We start from the raw sequence: 19,236 nt of genomic DNA, 5'->3' as shown, positions 1-19,236 counted from the left end.
CTAAGCCTGAAGACATAACAAAGAGACAAATCATGAATAGCCTTTTAAACTGCACAAAAGAGTTCAGACCTTATTCTGTAGATGATAAGGAGCCATTGAAACAGGGATGCTACTGGATTAGGCTTTTCTTTCAGAAGATTAGGTCTAGAGAATCAGGAAGAGCTTTTAGGCAGAAATCCCTGGGAAAGAGTCTAGATTTACTGAATATGAACTTCCAGGGATTCTGTGTTTAGAATCTGCTTTAGTGAGTCTGAATTTAGGCTCTGCTGTTTTAGCAGCAATATAAGTGAATTATGCATAGGGCGCCTGGGTGGCTCAGTTGGTTAAGCGACTGCCTTCGGCTCAGGTCATGATCCTGGAGTCCCTGGATCGAGTCCCGCATCGGGCTCCCTGCTCGGCGGGGAGCCTGCTTCTCCCTCTGACCCTCCCCCCTCTCATGTGCTCTCTCTCTCTCATTCTCTCTGTCTCAAATAAATAAATAAAAAATCTTTAAATAAAAAAAAAAAATAAGTGAATTATGCATAAATATCATGGATTATATCCCAAGAGTTTATAGACTAATGAGATTGTCATATACATAAATAAGAAATCAAGTACAAAAGCTTTATAGATAAAATACCAAGAAAATTCCAGTGAAGTGGCATTTCCATACAACTTGCATGTAAGTGTAGACCAAGCCAGAAGGCAGGAAAAGATGGGATATATTCAGAGGATATATAGAGTATGTCATGTAGCTTAAAAGAAGACATTTGGTACATATTTTTCAGCTTCACTCAGTTTAAAGGTTTTCATTAGTCAATATCTTTGATCAAAATCGGAAAACGATTAACTCTGTTATGACTCATGGAGTTTCTCAAAGAACAAAAAGATATGCCTTTCCCCCCTGCTTTTGTTTTTAACAGGATATTTGTCAAATGCAAAAGATATCTACAGAAGCATTTTAGGCTCCTATTTGGATGACATTTGGAGACAGCTGGAGATTGTACAGTTTATTAGGGAAAAAAAGCCTGAAACCAACTACAAGATACAAGAACTGCAATGTCAGATACTAAATTGGATGCAAAGTGAGCAACAGATTAAGGTAAGTGCTGGAATAAAGCAGATAACGGTAATCAGCTTAAACAAGAATTGTATGTAAGAAATTTTTGCATTTAACTCAGAAATTATGAAATAGTCTAGACTATTTGGTCCCTTGATGGTTTTCTCCTTAAGTAAGTTAACAAAACAGAATCAGACACAGAGAAAGGATGATTTGCATCATTGTTCATGTATCTTGAATTTAAAAATACTTTAATTTTTATTATACGCAGTTTTCTATGGATTGGCTCTCCAAATTTCAAAACTGTTGTCTGGTACATCTAAGTTCATGAACATATACCAAATAACAGAACTACAATAATTTATTTTTAATATTAAGCCAGAATCTCATCTTATATGATTCTAAAAAAAAAAAAAAAGCATTTAGCTTATGCTTTGGATTATATTGGAAATTTTTGTCCACCCTACCTCAAGCATATGAAGGTTACATTGATAAAGACTTAAGAGGAAATACTTTCTTAAATGTTTTCAAACCAGAAAACTTTTCAAGTGCTTTACGCTAAATCTGGATATAAATTTGGCCTTTTTCTTCTTTTTTTCTTTGTCCCTCCTGTGTCTTTATCTCCAACTCTGTGGTTACTTAGATAACTTGCTTCTCATTAAAATAAAGTAAAATAATCAGTAAGAAATTTAAGAATTGGAATTTATTTGTTGTCCTCTCCCCCACACCACCAAGAAAAGCTATAATGATAACTAGGAAAGTATAGCAACAAATCATTGGGTTTTTTTCCAATCAATTCAAACTTGTCTGGGTTGAATTTACGCTAACAATGCAGGTAGAGACAATTTATGTATACAGTCACCCATATGGGAGTACACGGATGCTAAGAATGCCCCACTTCAGAATATTTTCCTCATTGATATTTGATCTTACCAGAATTTATTCCTTTGTGTTTAAGCACTGACATCTTTTACAGCACAAATATTTATTTGGTAATCTTTTTGCCAATAGTTTCATGTAACCAATCAAGCTTGTTATTTTGTCACAGTAGCAAAACTATGAAAAAGAATAATTATTCAGAGATATATGAAATTCTTATTTTTGATCAGGTGCTGATTATAGTAAGAATGGACTCAGATGGTGAAAAACATTTACTCATTAAAATTCTTAACAAAATGGAAGGTACGGAGTTTTAAATTATGCTTCATTTGATAACAAATGTTTGGAACATATAAAAATGTAGTGATCTAAGTTTTTAAATTAAGATATAATAACATAAAATTCATTCTTTAGAAGTATATAACTCAGTGGAATCTAACCAGTTTTTAAATAAATCTGGACTTTAAGTGTGCAATATAAATATCCTGTAATGTACTTATATGTACATTATATGTACTTTTGTGTATATTATTATTATCAATTGACACCTTTTATTGATTGACTACTAGTTGCTAAATGATTCTGTATACTTACAACAACTCTATAAATCAGTTTTACAAATAAAGAAACTAAAGTTCATAAAGGTGTTGTAACATGCCGCACCTCACAGGTGGTAAGTGAGGGACTCAGGATTTGAACCAAAGGAAATACTTTCCTTGTTCTTGTGTCTTGTTCTAGTGTCATTCTTCAACTCTTCTACCAACTATTGCCCCCTCTGCCAACCCTTTCCACCCTGTGCCATGGAACCCATTGCTTATATGTAAACTATTTTCCTTTTTTTATCTCCTTGTCTTAAGTGAACCCAGCTTTTCGCAGACGATACAGCTTCCCCTGTATCCCTTTCATATAGAAGCTGATAATTCTCTCCCTCTTATATATGATATATATATCATAGGATTGAAAGGGCCATTTCTTGCTTTCCATTATCCTTTCCAAAATATTATTATTTCTCTATCCTCTGAGGCTAGGCCATATTGCCACACCATTCGCTACGACTCCATATTGCCATCATCTAGTAGCCACTCAAACATTCCCCATCATCCATGGACAGTTGTGCACCTGGTTCATGGTATTCTTTTCACTCCTAGTCCTGCCATTATCCTAGGTGTCTTTAATGTGAATGGCTCATTCAATACCCTGACCTTATAGTTTCATTGGTCTCCACAGGAGAAATGATATTCACTCCTTGGCTATGCCATTAACCTTGTAATAATGCAGAGCTGTGCTACTTCTGAACTTTAAACTCTGACACATTGCTCTCTGTCCACAGCTATCTTACCTCTTCCATGATGTTCAGCAACTTAGAGATCTGTAATCAATCAACTCCTTTTTTGTTTCACATTTTTCTCTTTCCAGGCTTGGTGATGTGCCCATGACTTTAATCAGTCTTGTCCTTCTACTGTACCTTCCATTTAAATCTCAGCTCTGAATCCATCAAGACGTTTAACCTCTCTGTTCCTATACCTGAGCTCCTGAGCATTATTAAAGAAAATCAGATAGTTTAGTACCACTACAAACTTAACTTCTCTGACCTTGTATGGGCTCTCAATACCTCTTAACAACCTTTCATCTTACAACCTTACCGTCTACAAACTTACCTTCATTTCTTTTATTCTTTTATCTTTTCCTCCTTTCTTTATAAGGGAGGTGAACCTCCTCCCTTCGAAAAACAATTTCTCACTTCTGCTTTAGATCCCATCTCTTCCCTCATCAGTGTGTTCCCATCAGTTATTTCCTCGCCCAGCCTTCCTCTCCAGTGACTCTCCCTTAATCTTTAAGCACTCCAGTATTAAAAATAAAATACCATCCTCAACCTATGTCACCCTTTGTTTACTATTTCTCTTCCCTCCATAAATTGCATCTTTGGCCATCTCCAAATATATCTTTGCTGTAACCCTACCAAACGGTTTATCATGCTATTTCCCATCTCCATGCCTTTACACCTCCTGTTTCTGCTACATAGTGCTCTTCTCCCTTCTTTAGCAGCTAACTCCTACACATCCTTTAAAAATTAGTTAAAACAGGACCGCTACGGACGTCCACCAGAGTTTCCTCTGGCTTCGCATTTGTTCAGGAAGCCTTGATTTAAATGCTTTCCCTAGGGCTCCTGGGTGGCTCAGTTGGTTAAGCGACTGCCTTTGGCTCAGGTCATGGTCCCGGAGTCCTGGGATCGGGTCCCACATTGGGCTCTCAGCTCAGCGGGGAGCCTGCTTCTCCCTCTGACCCTCTCCCCTCTCATGCTGTTTCTCTCTCTCAAATAAATAAATAAATAAAATCTTTAAAAAAATGAATGAATGAATGAATGAATGAATAAATAAATGCTTTCCCTTGTGCTCTTAGTGTATTATGTGCATACTTCTAAGGCACTACTTACCATCCTAGGCTATAACAACTGAGATCCTATTGTCTGTTTTCCTCACTAGCATGTCACCTTCTGGAGGGTAAGGACCATGCCCTAACTTGTATTACCAGCATCCACAAAAATGCCTGGAATATAGAAGGAACTTTATGTAAATGAATTGAATAACTGAACTAATGAATGCCTCTCTGTATACCTAGTAGACTGAGACTAGTGAAAAAGATTGAACTGAACTATATACAAATATTACAAACGTCTGCTTATCAGTGCACTTAGCAAAATTAACTATTAAATTATAGCAATGTGAGAATGGAAGACTTTTTGCAGTCGACCTTTATAAGGTGCTATTTCTAGACATTATCATGTGTCTAGAGTCCAGATTTGCAAGCCTGGATCTTATTATTTCATCCAGTTTTCCGGGCCTGGGAAGATGAGGTTTTATCCACCAAATTCACAAGATTTTACTAGTACCAAAATGTTAAAGTAGTAGTTAGCAATTGTGAGGCTGTACTTGCCACACCTGTCTGGAATCAGGGTAACTGAAAACATTTTTTTTTTTTAATTAGGAAAGTGCTGAGCAATGTAGCATTAAGAAACAAAGGGATTTGGGTAACTGAGGTAATACTTTTGTGAAGAGGCTGAGGAAATATGCCTGCCCCACAGAGAAGAATACTTAGACCTACTTAATGGGGCATCTTTTCCTTTGATGTGCTTAAGACACATGGACAAATTATTATTGTATATATTACTTCTTATATAGGCTTCATGCTGAACATTCTATTTCTTTTGGCTTTGGGGATTATATCATCACTACTATGCTATTTTATTTCAACAAGGTTGAAACTGACACAAAAATATTTGACTCTCTAAGCTGAAAAAAAAATGTTTTTCCTATCTTTTAACAAGCAGCTATCCTCTGTGTCTAGGAGTGAGGCCTTTTTTTTCTGTCTAGTGTTAGAAAGTAGAAATGTGGTTTCATCTTCTCTGCTTGCAAGATCCTAGTAATGCATTTAGCAAGTAATCTGCTTTGAGATTACAGCTAAAACAAATCAGCTAAAGAGATTAGGTTTTAAATAGTATGAGCTTGGGGTACCTGACTGGTTCAGTCGGTGGACCATGCGACTCTTGATCTCAGCATTGTGAGTTTGAACCCCATGTTGGGTGTAGAGATTGCTTAAAAATAAAATCTTTTAAAATAATAATAATAATATGACTTTATAAATTTATATACAAAAGAGAAATACTACTCATCCTCTTCTTATTGCTACCAAAACTATTGTCATATCAAGCCAAGTAAACATTAAATTATTAAGCATTACTCTGTCATTATCACATCATGCCTTTGTCAACTTTACAACTGACAAACATACACCAATCGAGAGTAAAATTTATTTTAACTAGAATCAGTTATTCTTAAACCAATGATGTCTACCAAAAATAAACTATATGTGTGGCTACAGAATTTTTTGAAATCTATTTTGTTAAAAAATCGGTAACATAAGAAACTTAAATTACAATTAAGAAGCAGAAGTAACTCTAAGGAGCAGATGGCACCCAGTAGGTCTTCTACTTCTTATACAGCCAGTAGAAGGGAAAAAACAACATCAAAATGTAGTCACTTGCTATTTAGTTATGTACTTAAATTTTTGATTAGAGAAAAAAGGTAAAATCAACCATGATTTTTAGCAAAGTAAAATTCACAGAATTGATGAGTGTTTAATTTGGCTACTTTAAAATTAAGATTTTGATACATTTTATTATTTTACATAATAAATTCAGAAGTTCCATGCTTATACATATAAAACATATACACACAACAGAAATATTGCCCATGCTTCAAACTTTCGGACACCCACAGACAGAAAAATAATCCAGCAAATTGTATTTTAAGCAGTTTCCTTGTTCAAGGTCTTCAGTTCATTTTTTATGATAGTGAAATATATGAACACCTAAAAATTATATATGAACAAAACACTGAAAAACACTTTTTTGTATTACTCTTTTTTTTTCCCAACAGGTTTAACATTGACTGTCTTACATTCAAACAGAAGGAAAGATTTTGTGGAATCTGAAGGTGTTTTAAATGGGTAAAAATGTATTTCTTCACCTATGGGGAATAAGCATACCAGTTCCACAGGAAAAGCACAATTTCTCCTGGAATTTAACTTTTTAAAAGGTTTAATAAAACCTGAAATGAATCAATGTATCTCTTCTCTTCCTGAAAAGTGTTTTACATTAGAATACTTGAACTCAGGTCATTGCCTTGTGTATTATATATTATTGTTGTCCAGAATTTTAGTTCAGTCTTGCTTTAATATCCCCAACTTATCATTATCAGTGTTACTGTTAGGACAGGAAGTACCCATTTAGATTTACCCTTGTTTATACCAGTTTTGGGGTTTTTTTGCTCAGCATTGTTTCTTATATCTTCTTTCTTTCCTTCTTCCTGAAGTACATTCTTTAGAAATTCTTTTGGTGCGAGCATGCTAATAATAAAATTTAGTGTTGACTTGTCTAAAAATGTTTTTATTTTGCCTTATTTTATGTAGAAATTTTTATTTCTAATATTGGGATCCAGATAATAAAAAGAGAAGTTGTAAATCAAATAGAAGCCCATAAAAGCATTTAACTTATGTCTATTATCTATCTAGATTGCTCTAAATAGAAAGCAGCAGTAGAGAATTTTCATTACAATAAGTGCTATTATATGGAATTTGAAGATAGGAAAGATAAACTTATGATATTTAAGTATCCGTTTTTTGTTGTTGCTAAATCACCTATGAAGCTCATTGAGAAAAAGAAAAATCATTTCAAAGTTGTCAGATAATATTCTCTTATGTAGATCCTCAAAGATGAAACCTCACATGTGTAAGAAAATGAATTCTCACAGTGACTTGTCTGTTATTGATAGGACTCAGTTAATAAAATTAGGGTCCCTTGCATTTGAGAATGTGAAGTAGTCCACAGTTTTTTAGATCCTGTTTTTTTAAAAAATACATGACCATAGGGGTACCTGGCTGTCTCAGTTGGAAGAGCACACAACTCTTGATCTCGGGGTTGTGAGTTTGAGCCCCACATTGGATGTAGAGATTACTTAAAAATAAAATCTTAAAAGGGGCACCTGGGTGGCTCAGTCGGTTAAACGTCTGCCTTTGGCTCAGGTCATGATCCCAGAGTCCTGGGATCAAGCCCCATGTCATCATCGTCATCATCGTCATCATTGTCATCATCATCATCATCCTCATCCCTCATCGTAGGGCTCCCTGCTCAGTGGGGAGCCTGCTTCTCCCTCTGCCCCTCCCCCTTTTGGGCTGGCTCTCTCTCTAGAATAAATAAATAAAATCTTTTTTAAAAATCTTTAAAATTTTTTTTTAAATGTATGACCATCAAAAAGAAAGATAAAAAGGAATTAGCACAATTGGAGAACAAATCAACAGAAAATACATGAGCGCCTTTCCAAGATAAGTAGTCACAGACTAGAGAAGAATAAAATAGCCAAAGACAGTCATCTTTTGGCCTCCCAAGTAAATAATGACACAAATATAATTCTATTTTCTTGGCTTTATTTTGTCTTCAGTACAAGTTCCTGTGTAGTTGTACATAATCAATATATTGGATCAGATTTCCCCTGGAGTAACTTCTCATTTGTGGTGGAATACAATTTTGTAGAAAACTCTTGTTGGACTAAACACTGCGAGAAATTGAATATTCCTCACAAGGTCTTCAAAGTGATTCTTCCAGACACAGTTTTAAAGAGTAAGGATATAAACTAAATCCTTTTGTTGTAGTAGAATGGAAATTGTTTTCTGCTTCTGATCTGTGGAAAGAGAATGAGCAATGGCATTAGAGGACTTGAGTTCAAACTCTAACCTCAGCACTCCATGTGACCTTGGGCCAGTTCTTTACCCCTTACCTCTCATTCCTCGTTTGTAAAGTAAGGTTTACTGGTTATATTTGTCTTCATCCCTTTACCTTCTAAATTTTACTTATAATAGCACAATTTATTATAATTATATCTAATCTTCACCTGATACTTCTATGCAGTGGTATTTTTTATTGAATTTTAGGGGAAAATTCTGTCGTAGTATGTTGACTGATTCAGAAAACTTAATGTGCCAAAAAAAATTATACATAAACACTTCGAAAAGAGTTTAAAACCACTTTGTATATCATTCAGTTTCTTTGTATTTCTCAGCAACACTTCACATGACTCAGGTTGTGAATTCTCACATCCATTAAATTAAAAAGCCTGTACACTTTTAGTCCCAGTGCATCCCTTTCAATACTTGCCTTAAGTTATTTTCTGTCCACCTCAAGTCTGAGTGGGAAGTTTTGAATTCTGAGATATTCCAATTCAATTCTAAAAATACAGTCACCATAATGATTACTTTGGAATCTTTGATATATGAAATTAAATGTTAAATTGATTAAATAAGGGCCCCCAAAAAGATAAAAGATAAATATCCCAGTTTATATGTAGAGGCTCCTTCCATTCTCTCAAAGATGAACTTAATTGGGGATGCCTGGGTGGCTCAGTTGGTTAAGCAGCTGCTTTCGGCTCAGGTCATGATCCCAGGGTCCTGGGATCAAGTCCTGCATTGGCTCCCTGCTTCTCCCTCTGCCTGCCACTCCTCCTGCTTATGCTCTCTCTCTCTCTGACAAATAAATAAAATCTTAAAAAAAAAAAAAAAAGATGAACTTAATTGATTCAACCAATTCCTTATTTGGAGCATTTACAATGCTTCAATTTTCCACTATTGTAATATAAGATTTATAGTAGCTTATATGTCTTATTTATTTTTATATACTTGTTCTAAGAAGTAAAATGAGTTGCTGGGTCAAAGGTATACATACATTTATATATTGCCAAATATCCTTCCAGAAATGCTATCTCAATTCATATTTGTGCAGAAAGTAAAGAGAATCTTTTCCCCAATATCTTTACTGTAAGTAGGTATTATTATTCTTTTAAATCTTTGACAGAATTATAGGCATAAAATATTTTATAGTTATATTATAGTTAATTAATTACAGATAATGTCTTAGATTATCCATATCTTTTCAGATGTGAATTGATCTTGTATAGCCATTCTTTTGTAAATTGCCTATTAATGTTCTTTGTCCATTTATCTATTGATGTATTTATTATTTTCCTATTAACGTATCATAGTAGTTTTAGTAAATTCTGTTAATGCTGTTTTATTTTTAGGTAGTAGGATAACATATGGTTTTTATTTTATTCTTCAGACCTTTCTTTATTCTGATTTCTGATTTTTTACAATGACTATGTTTTATTTTTGTACTACTCCTTGAACATACACTTGCTATTCTCATGTTTAGTAAAAAAGAGAAAGAGCTGAAGGATAAGAAAAAAGAGAAATATTTATAAACTTTCTCTTATTTAGGAAGCACCTTGCTGGATAGTTTTGGTGGATTTCTTTTGGAAATTCAGGTTCCATATGTGTTTTTTGCATCTGAAGGACTTCTTAATACTCCAGAAATACTTCAGTTGCTAGAATCCAAGTAAGTTATTGATTTCATAACTTTAGCAAAGGTATATATATCCTAAATGGCTAAACATTGTGCTATATACGTGGCATATTTCTCTCTGATTGAAGCGTGCAATTATATCACATAGAAATAGTTTTCCAGAGAGTTTATGTCAAGTTACACTTCTCTCCCTATAGTACACTGTCATAATTACTGAATATTATCTTTTTTGGCAATATATATCAATCATGTGAAGAAAAAATATTTCATTATTGTCTAAATTTATATCTTAATTTCGTTTCTCTTGTTACCAGCAAATATGAACACTATCTGTCTTTTTTTTCCTGCGAATTTTATAGTCATATCTTTGGGTCATTGATAATATTGAGAATGAGTATTCTTAATTAAAGGGCTTTAAATATTTCATGGGAAATAGGACTACGAAGCTTTAAGTGAAATACCTAAGGCAATGCACATCTCAACTAATTTGTCATATACTGAATAAATCATAATTTCATTCCTCAAATTTATAAAGTAGAATAAATTGATGTATGAAAGAAAAAGCACAGTAGTTCAAATAATTTAATATGCAAGAGGACAGTACAGCTTTTCTTAAGGAATTTTTCTTAGCATTTCATTATGTCACCCCAAAATATGGTATTTTACAGGTACAATATCACACTAGTGGAGAGATGCTGCAGTGAGTCGTTGAAACTCTTTGGATGTACAGAGTGTTACGTGGTGGTGACAGTTGATGAACACACTGCCATAATTTTGCAGGTAAAATTATATAGTAAAGAATATAAATTAAATATAGTACAGGGGCGCCTGGGTGGCTCAGTCGTTAAGCATCTGCCTTTGGCTCAGGTCATGATCCCAGGGTCCTGGGATCGAGCCCCGCATCGGGCTCTCTGCTGGGCAGGAAGCCTGCTTCTCCCTCTCCCACTCCCCCTGCTTGTGTTCCCTCTCTCGCTGTGTCTCTCTCTGTCAAATAAATAAATAAATAAATAAAAATCTTTAAAATAAATAAATAAATATAGTACAATATATATAACCATGTAATTTATTATTAGCTTTACTATAGAGAGCTTAACTATAACCCATTAGTGTTTTCTTCCAAAACTTTGCAAATAGATAACAAGTATTAAAATCATCACTGTGGAAAATGACTTTTACCAAGCTTCTTTAATACCTTATAATTTTTAACATACTTTAAGAAGACAAAGCAAGTATGGAATCTTTAATGTTAATATTGACCTATTTTAAAATATATTTATAGAATAATGACAGTGTTGAAAACCTTAAAAATCAAATCTTAGTCACTATGTTTCTTAAAAGGTGGTAGTATTTTAATCCATGATTAGTAATACGGGATTTCCTCTGAGGTAAGTGGGGATTGCCTGTAAGTAAGCCAGTTAAAAGAACAAGAAAAAAAAATTCTCTCAAAAAAAAATCCCTGTAGTTGAAATTTAAGATGTACAAATTCTTGACTGAATCTCCCTGATAAGTTTGCTTGATTGGAGTACAAATTACAAAGAAATTAATTCACTAGGGTGGAAGTGGGGAGCAGAAACTAAGTTTGAATGGTATGGAATATAAATTAATGGCAAATATAGTAAGGTAGAAGTCTGATTGTGAGCAAATGTTAACAGTATAAGAATTATATAATGGAAACACAAAGCTCTGTTAGAGGGCTTCTTAAGAGTTACCATGTCTTACATATTTAAAGCTTTTTAAAAAGATTTTATTTATTTATTTGAGAGAGAGAGCATGCACAAACGAGAGAGCACAAGCAGGGGGAGCAGCAGAGGGAGAGGGAGAAGCAGATGCCCAGCTGAGCAGGGAGCCTGATGTGGGGCCCTATCCCAGGACCCTGGGATCATGACCTGAGCCAAAGGCAGATGCTTAACTGACTGAGCCACCCAGGTGCCCCTAAAGTTTTTTTAAAAAACAATTATTTAGGGAGAAATATCATTTGGGAGACTTTTAAATTTAATTCATAGTTACATAACTTATTGTTAGAGTAAGACACTTCCTGAATCATTCACTCTATCAAAAATTAACTGTAGACCCAAGTTGGGCTCCATGTAGCCTGCTTAAGATTCTCTAAGATTCTTTCCCTCTCCCTCTGCCCCTGCCAACCCCACTTGTGTGTGCTCTCTCTCTAAAATAAAATAAAATAAAATAGAACATAATAAAATAGAATGTAACTTTGAAAAAAAATTAATTGCATTAAAGGAAAAAGAAGATTCTAGACTATTAGAGAGCAATTCCTGGAAGTCCATTGATGGCTTCTTTATCATCTTCCTTAAATAAGCATTCAGTGCAGATTATCCCATGAGTTTTTAAACATATTTTGTATTGCCCTTATGAGTAGGCAAATCCCTGTCTATAAAGGACTTTGCCCAAATAAGGGCACTCTGTAGGCTGCTTTCTTCATATCTAGGACTTTGGGAGATTCATGAGCCTTCCTTGCTGAAGCTATCATTTGCTGGTTGATATCTACTGTAGCTTTTCCCCTATTATTTCCAGTGTGATTTTAATTTTTCCACAAAATGGAAGCCCATACCCATGACTCTTTTCAAGTTATTACATATATTAATATAGATATAATATAAAATAGATTATTAAAATATGGTAATAATTTCATAACAACTATTCAACCTAGTGAATCTTTTTATTTTTTTCTGGTAGGACCTAGAAGAATTGAATTGTGAGAAGGCATCAGACAATATCATTATGAGACTGATGGCATTATCACTCCAGTACAGCTATTGTTGGATAATCTTATATACAAAAAAAACATTAAACTCAGAGTAAGTAAACATTTCTTCATCCAAAGTTACATTTATATTCCTTAAGTTATTTGGTCCTCTTCTTTGAACAAAAGTAGCTATGCAAATTTTCTACTTGCTCATCTAGTTTGCTTTGAGTGGGGATCTTCGAGGTGGAGGCATGCCCATAGGAAAACAAATCAGAATTTTGGAGATGATATATTTCCACTGGGCATTCTGTGCAAATCATCCTTCTCTAGTTCACTAAGAGTCGCTGCTTTAAGTGTTTCACTTTTTATTACTTTCTGGTTCTGGACTTGTCTGTTAAAAGATGCCATTCTTAAATCACTTCTCTCTAAAAGCTTATTAAATTTACCAACTAAATAGCACCTTGCTATTCTTTCATTGACATGCTTAACTTAAAAAATACAAAAAATCCATGCCAAGATACTGGCTCAAATTATCATTATATGTCCCTTCTTTCCTTCATCTTAAAATTTTATGAACCCACATCTTCCACCTCCTTTTTTTAATTCTCTGCAGTCTGGCTTTTCTCCTACATCTGTACTAATCTGTCTCTCAGGATCACTTCCACCTCCAAAAGTCTTTTTATCTTTCTCTGCTCTAAAGTATTGAAGACTGTTGTCAGTGCTTCCTTACTTGAAGCTCTTCAGTCCCATGACACTTCACAGTTTTTTTTTTTAATTTTTTTATTGTTATGTTAATCCCCATATATTACATCATTAGTTTTAGATATAGTGTTCCATGATTCATTGTTTGTGCATAACACCCAGTGCTCCATGCAGAACGTGCCCTCCTCAATACCCATCACCAGGCTAACCCATCCTCCCACCCTCCTCCCCTCTAGAACCCTCAGTTTGTTTTTCAGAGTCCATCGTCTCTCATGGTTCTTCTCCCCCTCCGATTTCCCCCCCTTCATTCTTCCCCTCCTGCTACATTCTTCTTTTTTTCTTTCTTAACATATATTGCATTTCACAGTTTTGATCTTCCCTCTAACTACTCTTTCTCTCTCTTTACCTCTTCTTCTTCCTTGTCCCAGTCTCCAGATACATTTGAATTCTTTTCTTTCTTCTATTCAATCCATTAGAAACCTTACTCACTGCCATAGCTTCAATCAGCATCTTTCTGCCTATAGTGATTATAATTATATCTGCAGCTGGAGTCGCTTTTTGAAATTCCTGACATGTATCTCTAATTTTCTATTAAATATTTCCACCCTGATATTTTATAGGCTCTCAAACTTAACATGTTCCAGGGTGAATTCATTGTATTCTCTATCCCCTCCAAAACAGTATCTCCTCTTTTCTGCCCTTTGACTATTTATGACCATTGCCTTTCTTTTAGTCACCGAAATTAGAAAACATATCTTATGGATGTAACCACTAGTCTCTTTTTTATCTATCCCCTCTCTCCATTTATATTACCAACATCTTGTTCAGATCTTATGTGGACTGTTAACTACTGTTTTCCCACCTCATGGCTCTCCATGTTACTCTCCTTAATCTGTCATACATTCGATTAATATTCCAAAAACCAGGCTCTTACTGTTTCACTCTGATAAAAAGCCCACTGACTTCCCTATTATCTACTGAATACATACATACTATTCACCCTAATATTCAAAGTCTTTAGAATATAATCCTGACCTATATTTTCAGGCTTAATTTTCACTGTTTTTCATTTCAGTCAGAAGGATTGCTCATTGGTTCACAAACATGGTCCTTACTTTGCCACTTCTACTTCTGCTGATACATTTCTCTCTTTCTACAATATTCTCTATTTCCTCCAACTATTTGATCTGGTGAAATCGTGCCTATTTTTCAAAACCTATCCCCAAATATCATTTTTTCTCTCCTATCTTTCCTTAATACCCCCATCTCATGCACACAAATAGTTAATTGTGACCTCTCCATCCTTTGAACTCCTTAGCTCTCTATCTCTTCCTCATCTTTGATATTTACCACATTTTGCCGTGTATTATCATTTGGAGTACTTGCCCCATGGCACTGCACAATGATAGATGCTTGGTAAATATTCCTTGATTGAATGAATGAATCTTTCCTACTAAATTTCAACCTAGTCTCCTTTTTTTTTTTTTAATCTCTACAGTATCACATAACACATACCAAATCACTCATAGTAGAAGTTCTTAAAATATTATTTAGTCTGGGGTGCCTTGGGTGGCTCAGTTGGTTAAGTGTCTTCCTTCAGCTCACCATCCTGAGGTCCTGGGATCGAGCCCTGTGTCAGGCTTCCTTCCCAGCATGGAGTTTGCTTCTCCCTCTCCCTCTGCCCCTCCTCCTGCTCGTGCTCTCTCTCACTCTCTCAAATAAATAAAATCTTTAAAAATACATTATTTAGTTATTAGAGAAGGTATAGAGATCTTTCCTTATTTGACATTGCATATGTGATTTTTTTCTTTACTGACTTTCCAGTTTGATTACATTTTTGTTTACCTACTGTACCAAGCTCTTTGTATACAATTATTATTATGTGGGGTAAGTATAAGTTAAAATTTAAGAGTCCAAACACCTTGGTTCTTATTTCTTTTTCTATTAACAGTAACCTCTAGCAAGTCATTTAACCTTTTTTTCCCTTTCTACCAAAATTGAAAAATAAAAATAATAATTTAGGTATAAAATCTTCATTTTTGATATAGTAAAGGCTGTATAGCATTTTAAGCTTGGAACTTGCTTGTAAAGCATTTAAGCTTTATCAAGATCTTTTTTTTTTTTTTTTTAATTTTTTTAAGATTTTATTTATTTGCGAGAGAGAGAATGAAAGACAGAGAGCATGAGGTGGAGGAGGGTCAGAGGGAGAAGCAGACTCCCTGCTGAGCAGGGAGCCTGATGTGGGACTCGATCCCGGGACTCCAGGATCATGACCCGAGCCGAAGGCAGTCGCCCAACCAACTGAGCCACCCAGGTGCCCCAAGCTTTATCAAGATCTTGGAATTATCCTATAGATAAAACTGTTTTGGAAAAAAATTTAAAGTTGTTTTTAGATTCCTATTCACCTATGTTCCAGAGGTGTAATTGAAGTACAGCAAAAAAGACGGGATTCACACTTATTTTTACCCAGATTTTCATTTAAAAAAAAAACCAGGGGCGCCTGGGTGGCTCAGTCGTTAAGCGTCTGCCTTCGGCTCAGGTCATGATCCCGGGGTCCTGGGATCGAGCCCCGCATCGGGCTCCTGCTCCGCGGGAAGCCTGCTTCTCCCTCCCCCACTCCCCCTGCTTGTGTTCCCTCTCTCGCTGTGTCTCTCTCTGTCAAATAAATAAACAAAATCTTTAAAAAAAAAAAAAATAAATAAATAAAAAATAAAAATAAAAAAAAAAACCAATTATGTAATAGTCCGAGATAGTTTTATGTTCAGGATATGAAGAGTTATTTATTCAATAAGATATTATTATAAAATGTAGTTATTTTCAGACTTCTAGGTATCTCAGTTCTATACTTTTAGATGTATAAAACATTTAAGAAGTCTCTTAATCAACTGACCAAATGAGGGAAATTCAACATAGAAAATAAAATTGCTTGAATTACCTTAGTTCCTGTTTAAGAAAATGTGTTAGGAGTCCCAAGACTACCCCCAGGTTTGATGATTTGATAAGAGGAGTCACTGGACTCGGCATATACTTGTACTCGTGATTATGATTTATTATAGTAAATGGTTACCAAGCAAAATCAGCAAAGGGAAAAAGTGCATGGAACAAAATCCAGAGGAAGCTAGAAGGAAGCTTCCAGGAATCTTCTCCTAGTAGAATCACACAGAATGTGCTTAATTTCCACAGGAAAGAGTTGTGACAACACTTGTTAAAATGTTGTGTACGAGGGAAACTCACTAGAGACTCAATGCCCAGGGCTTTCAGTAAGGATTGGCTGTGTAGGCACCCTCTGCCTAGCACATATCAAAATTCTAGACTCCCAAGAAGAAAAGCAGGTGTTAAGCAGAAACCACAGTGTTTATACAAGCAGTGTAGGCACAGTAAGCCACTCTTGTTAGCCACTCTTACGGAAAAAGCTTGCCTGAGAAAAAAAAACTAGCAAGGGAAAGGAGAGCCAAGAAGTTAAGGAGCCGTTGTCTCAATGACATGGTTTGAGTCCCTGGATCCAATAATGTCCTCTCTTGGACTTCTTAGTAATATGAGCCAATAAATTTCCTTTTTGCTGCTTAGGGTACTTAAAGTGGATAAAGGCAGTAGAAGTATATACCCATAGCTCAAGACTCACATCTGATCTGCTTAATTACCATAGGGGAAAAAAAAAAAGAGTGTTCTTTTAATTGAGATGTAATTGACATACAAGATTTTGTAAGTTTAAGGTCTACAACATGCTGATTTGATACATTTATACATTGCAGTATGATTACCACTGTAAGGTTAGCTAACACCTCTATCACATCACATAATGATCATTTTAAGAAGTGTTTTTTTTAACAGTTCAAGAAAAAGACCAGGGAGGAGTCTAGTTATCCTGGCTCTGGTCACGTGTTCATATCGGAACTTGTTACTTTGACCAGGGGGATAGAGTATTATAGTTGGATCAGTTAGATAGCCATTCCTGGAGCCAGTAGGGGGATGAATTAAACTTCTCCCCTCAGACACACTCTCAGCATCCCCTAGATTCAACTGGATTGTTAAAGAATGGAGGTGGAACCATCTTCTTAAAAGAGTGCTGAGTCTGCCACACAGCTTTATCTTAGCCAGATTATTCTCATAACATGAAATGTGGAAAATGAAATGAACTTCTAATAGGTACAATCAGATATCAAATGAGTACAGTATAATAATATAATTTTTTTTAGGTACCATCTTACAGAAAAAACACTTCATCATCTAGCACTGATTTATGCAGCTTTGTTATCATTTGGGCTAAAATCAGAAGACCTGGATGTAAAGGTATTCTTTTCTTAAATGTTTGTTTATAAGTATTTTTCATAAACCAAAATTATACTCAAACTCAAGTGCCCAGTGCAAAGAAACATTAAATTAGTAAACTAAAAAATGCTTAAAAGCCTTTTAAAGAACAGTTTTCAAATTAATAAATATCCTTTCCACTTCAACTTCTGTTCTAAAAGAAGGGTGCCTTGGGGCACCTGGGTGGCTCAGTTGGTTGGGAATCTTCCTTTGGCTCTGCTCATGATCTGGGTCCTGGGATCAGGCCCTGTGTCTGGCTCCTTGCTCAGTGGGGAGCCTGCTTCTCCCTCTCCCTCTGCCACTCCCCCTGCTTGTGCTCTCTCTCTGTGTGTCAAATAAATAAATAAAATCTTTAAAAAAATAATAAAAATAAAAAATAAAAGAAAGGTGCCTGGGTGGCTCAGTTGGTTAAGTGTCTGCCTTTGGCTCAGGTTATGATCCCGGGGTCCTGGGATTGAGCCCTGTATCAGGCTCCCTGCTCAGTGGGGAGCCTGCTTCTTCTTCTCCCTCTGTTGCTCCCCCTGCTTGTGCTCTCTCTCTCTCTCTCAAATAAATAAATTTAAGAAAAATTAAAAGCCTTTAATAAATTTAAAGTCATATATTATCTCTTAATTACTACTTGGCAGGATATGAATAAAAGTAAATATCCATTGATCAAAAATGTTCACTTAAGAAACATACACTCTTTTTATCTGCTGTAGTGATCTCTAACCAGTGTCCTTTCTTGGTTCTTTTTTCAATGTCCTACTATGAAATTTAGACACTCCTCCAAATTCAGGGCTCAGTCCTCTTCTGTTACCACTTTATACTCTTTCCTTAATAAATTCAGAATTCCCAGGGCGCCTGGGTGGCTCAGTTGTTAAGCGTCTGCCTTCAGCTCAGGTCATGATCCCAGGGCCCTGGGATTGAGCTCCGCATCAGGCTCCCTGCTCCACGGGAAGCCTGCTTCTCCCTTTCCTGCTCCCCCTGCTTGTGTTCCCTCTCTCTCTGTGTCTCTCTCTGGCAAATAAATAAATAAATCTTTAAGAAAATAAAAATAAAAATAAATTCAGAATTCCCACAAATTTGGCTTTCATTTCTGAGTATAATCCTTAAAATTTTCCTGACTTTTCTTAAGATCTGCACCTATAATTCTAGCACTCTACTGGAAATCTCCACATGAATATCCCACAGGTGCCTCAAACTCTGCATGTCTAAAACACAACTTCTCATCCTCCCCACACTTAGTTTACAGCATTACTACTGTAACCTAATCAGTAGCTGCAGAGTCTCTAGAATATGTCTCTCCATTCTACTCCCACTGCTTTTTCCCAAATTCAGGCCTTCACCTCTCTTTTGGAGTTTTAAAGCAACTTCCTGACTAATCTCCTTATTTCTAGTCGTCCTCCTTTGGTGCGTAATATAGATTCACACCAATTACATTTCTGAAATATAGCTGTGAACATTTCACTTCCTGAACTGTAAGCTCCTGAAAGAAAGGAAACATGTTTATTTGTTTTCAGATTCCTGGTATCCAGCACAGCGCCAAGTATATAGTAGACTCTTGATAAATATGTGTTGTTAAATTGAATTTTCTTGCTCAAAAGACCTTCCGTAGCTTCCTACTTCATTCAAAAGAGATCAAACTCAACTGGATTCAAACTTCATGATTTGGCCCCTAGTAATTCTTCCTTTAGCATCATTCTACTCACCATT

The 19,236-nt window shown here is 35.4% G+C and overlaps 1 protein-coding gene across 1 annotated transcript in view; it reads left to right on the top strand.

The window, feature by feature from the left end:
• SHOC1 (shortage in chiasmata 1) overlaps positions 1-19,236 on the top strand; it is an 85,585-nt gene that overhangs the window by 55,640 nt on the left and 10,709 nt on the right. The window contains exons 16-23 of the mRNA XM_032418531.1: positions 903-1,081; positions 2,149-2,221; positions 6,355-6,424; positions 7,915-8,093; positions 9,743-9,860; positions 10,496-10,607; positions 12,522-12,643; positions 17,430-17,523. Of these exons, the coding sequence (XP_032274422.1) occupies positions 903-1,081; positions 2,149-2,221; positions 6,355-6,424; positions 7,915-8,093; positions 9,743-9,860; positions 10,496-10,607; positions 12,522-12,643; positions 17,430-17,523 (947 nt within the window). The remainder of the gene's footprint in view (positions 1-902; positions 1,082-2,148; positions 2,222-6,354; positions 6,425-7,914; positions 8,094-9,742; positions 9,861-10,495; positions 10,608-12,521; positions 12,644-17,429; positions 17,524-19,236) is intronic.

Source organism: Phoca vitulina, unplaced genomic scaffold, assembly GCF_004348235.1.
Source record: "Phoca vitulina isolate PV1807 unplaced genomic scaffold, GSC_HSeal_1.0 scaffold21, whole genome shotgun sequence".
Taxonomy (NCBI): Eukaryota; Metazoa; Chordata; class Mammalia; order Carnivora; family Phocidae; genus Phoca; species Phoca vitulina.
Note: the sequence above shows the minus strand (reverse complement) of the source record. Positions and strands in the feature narration are given on the sequence as shown.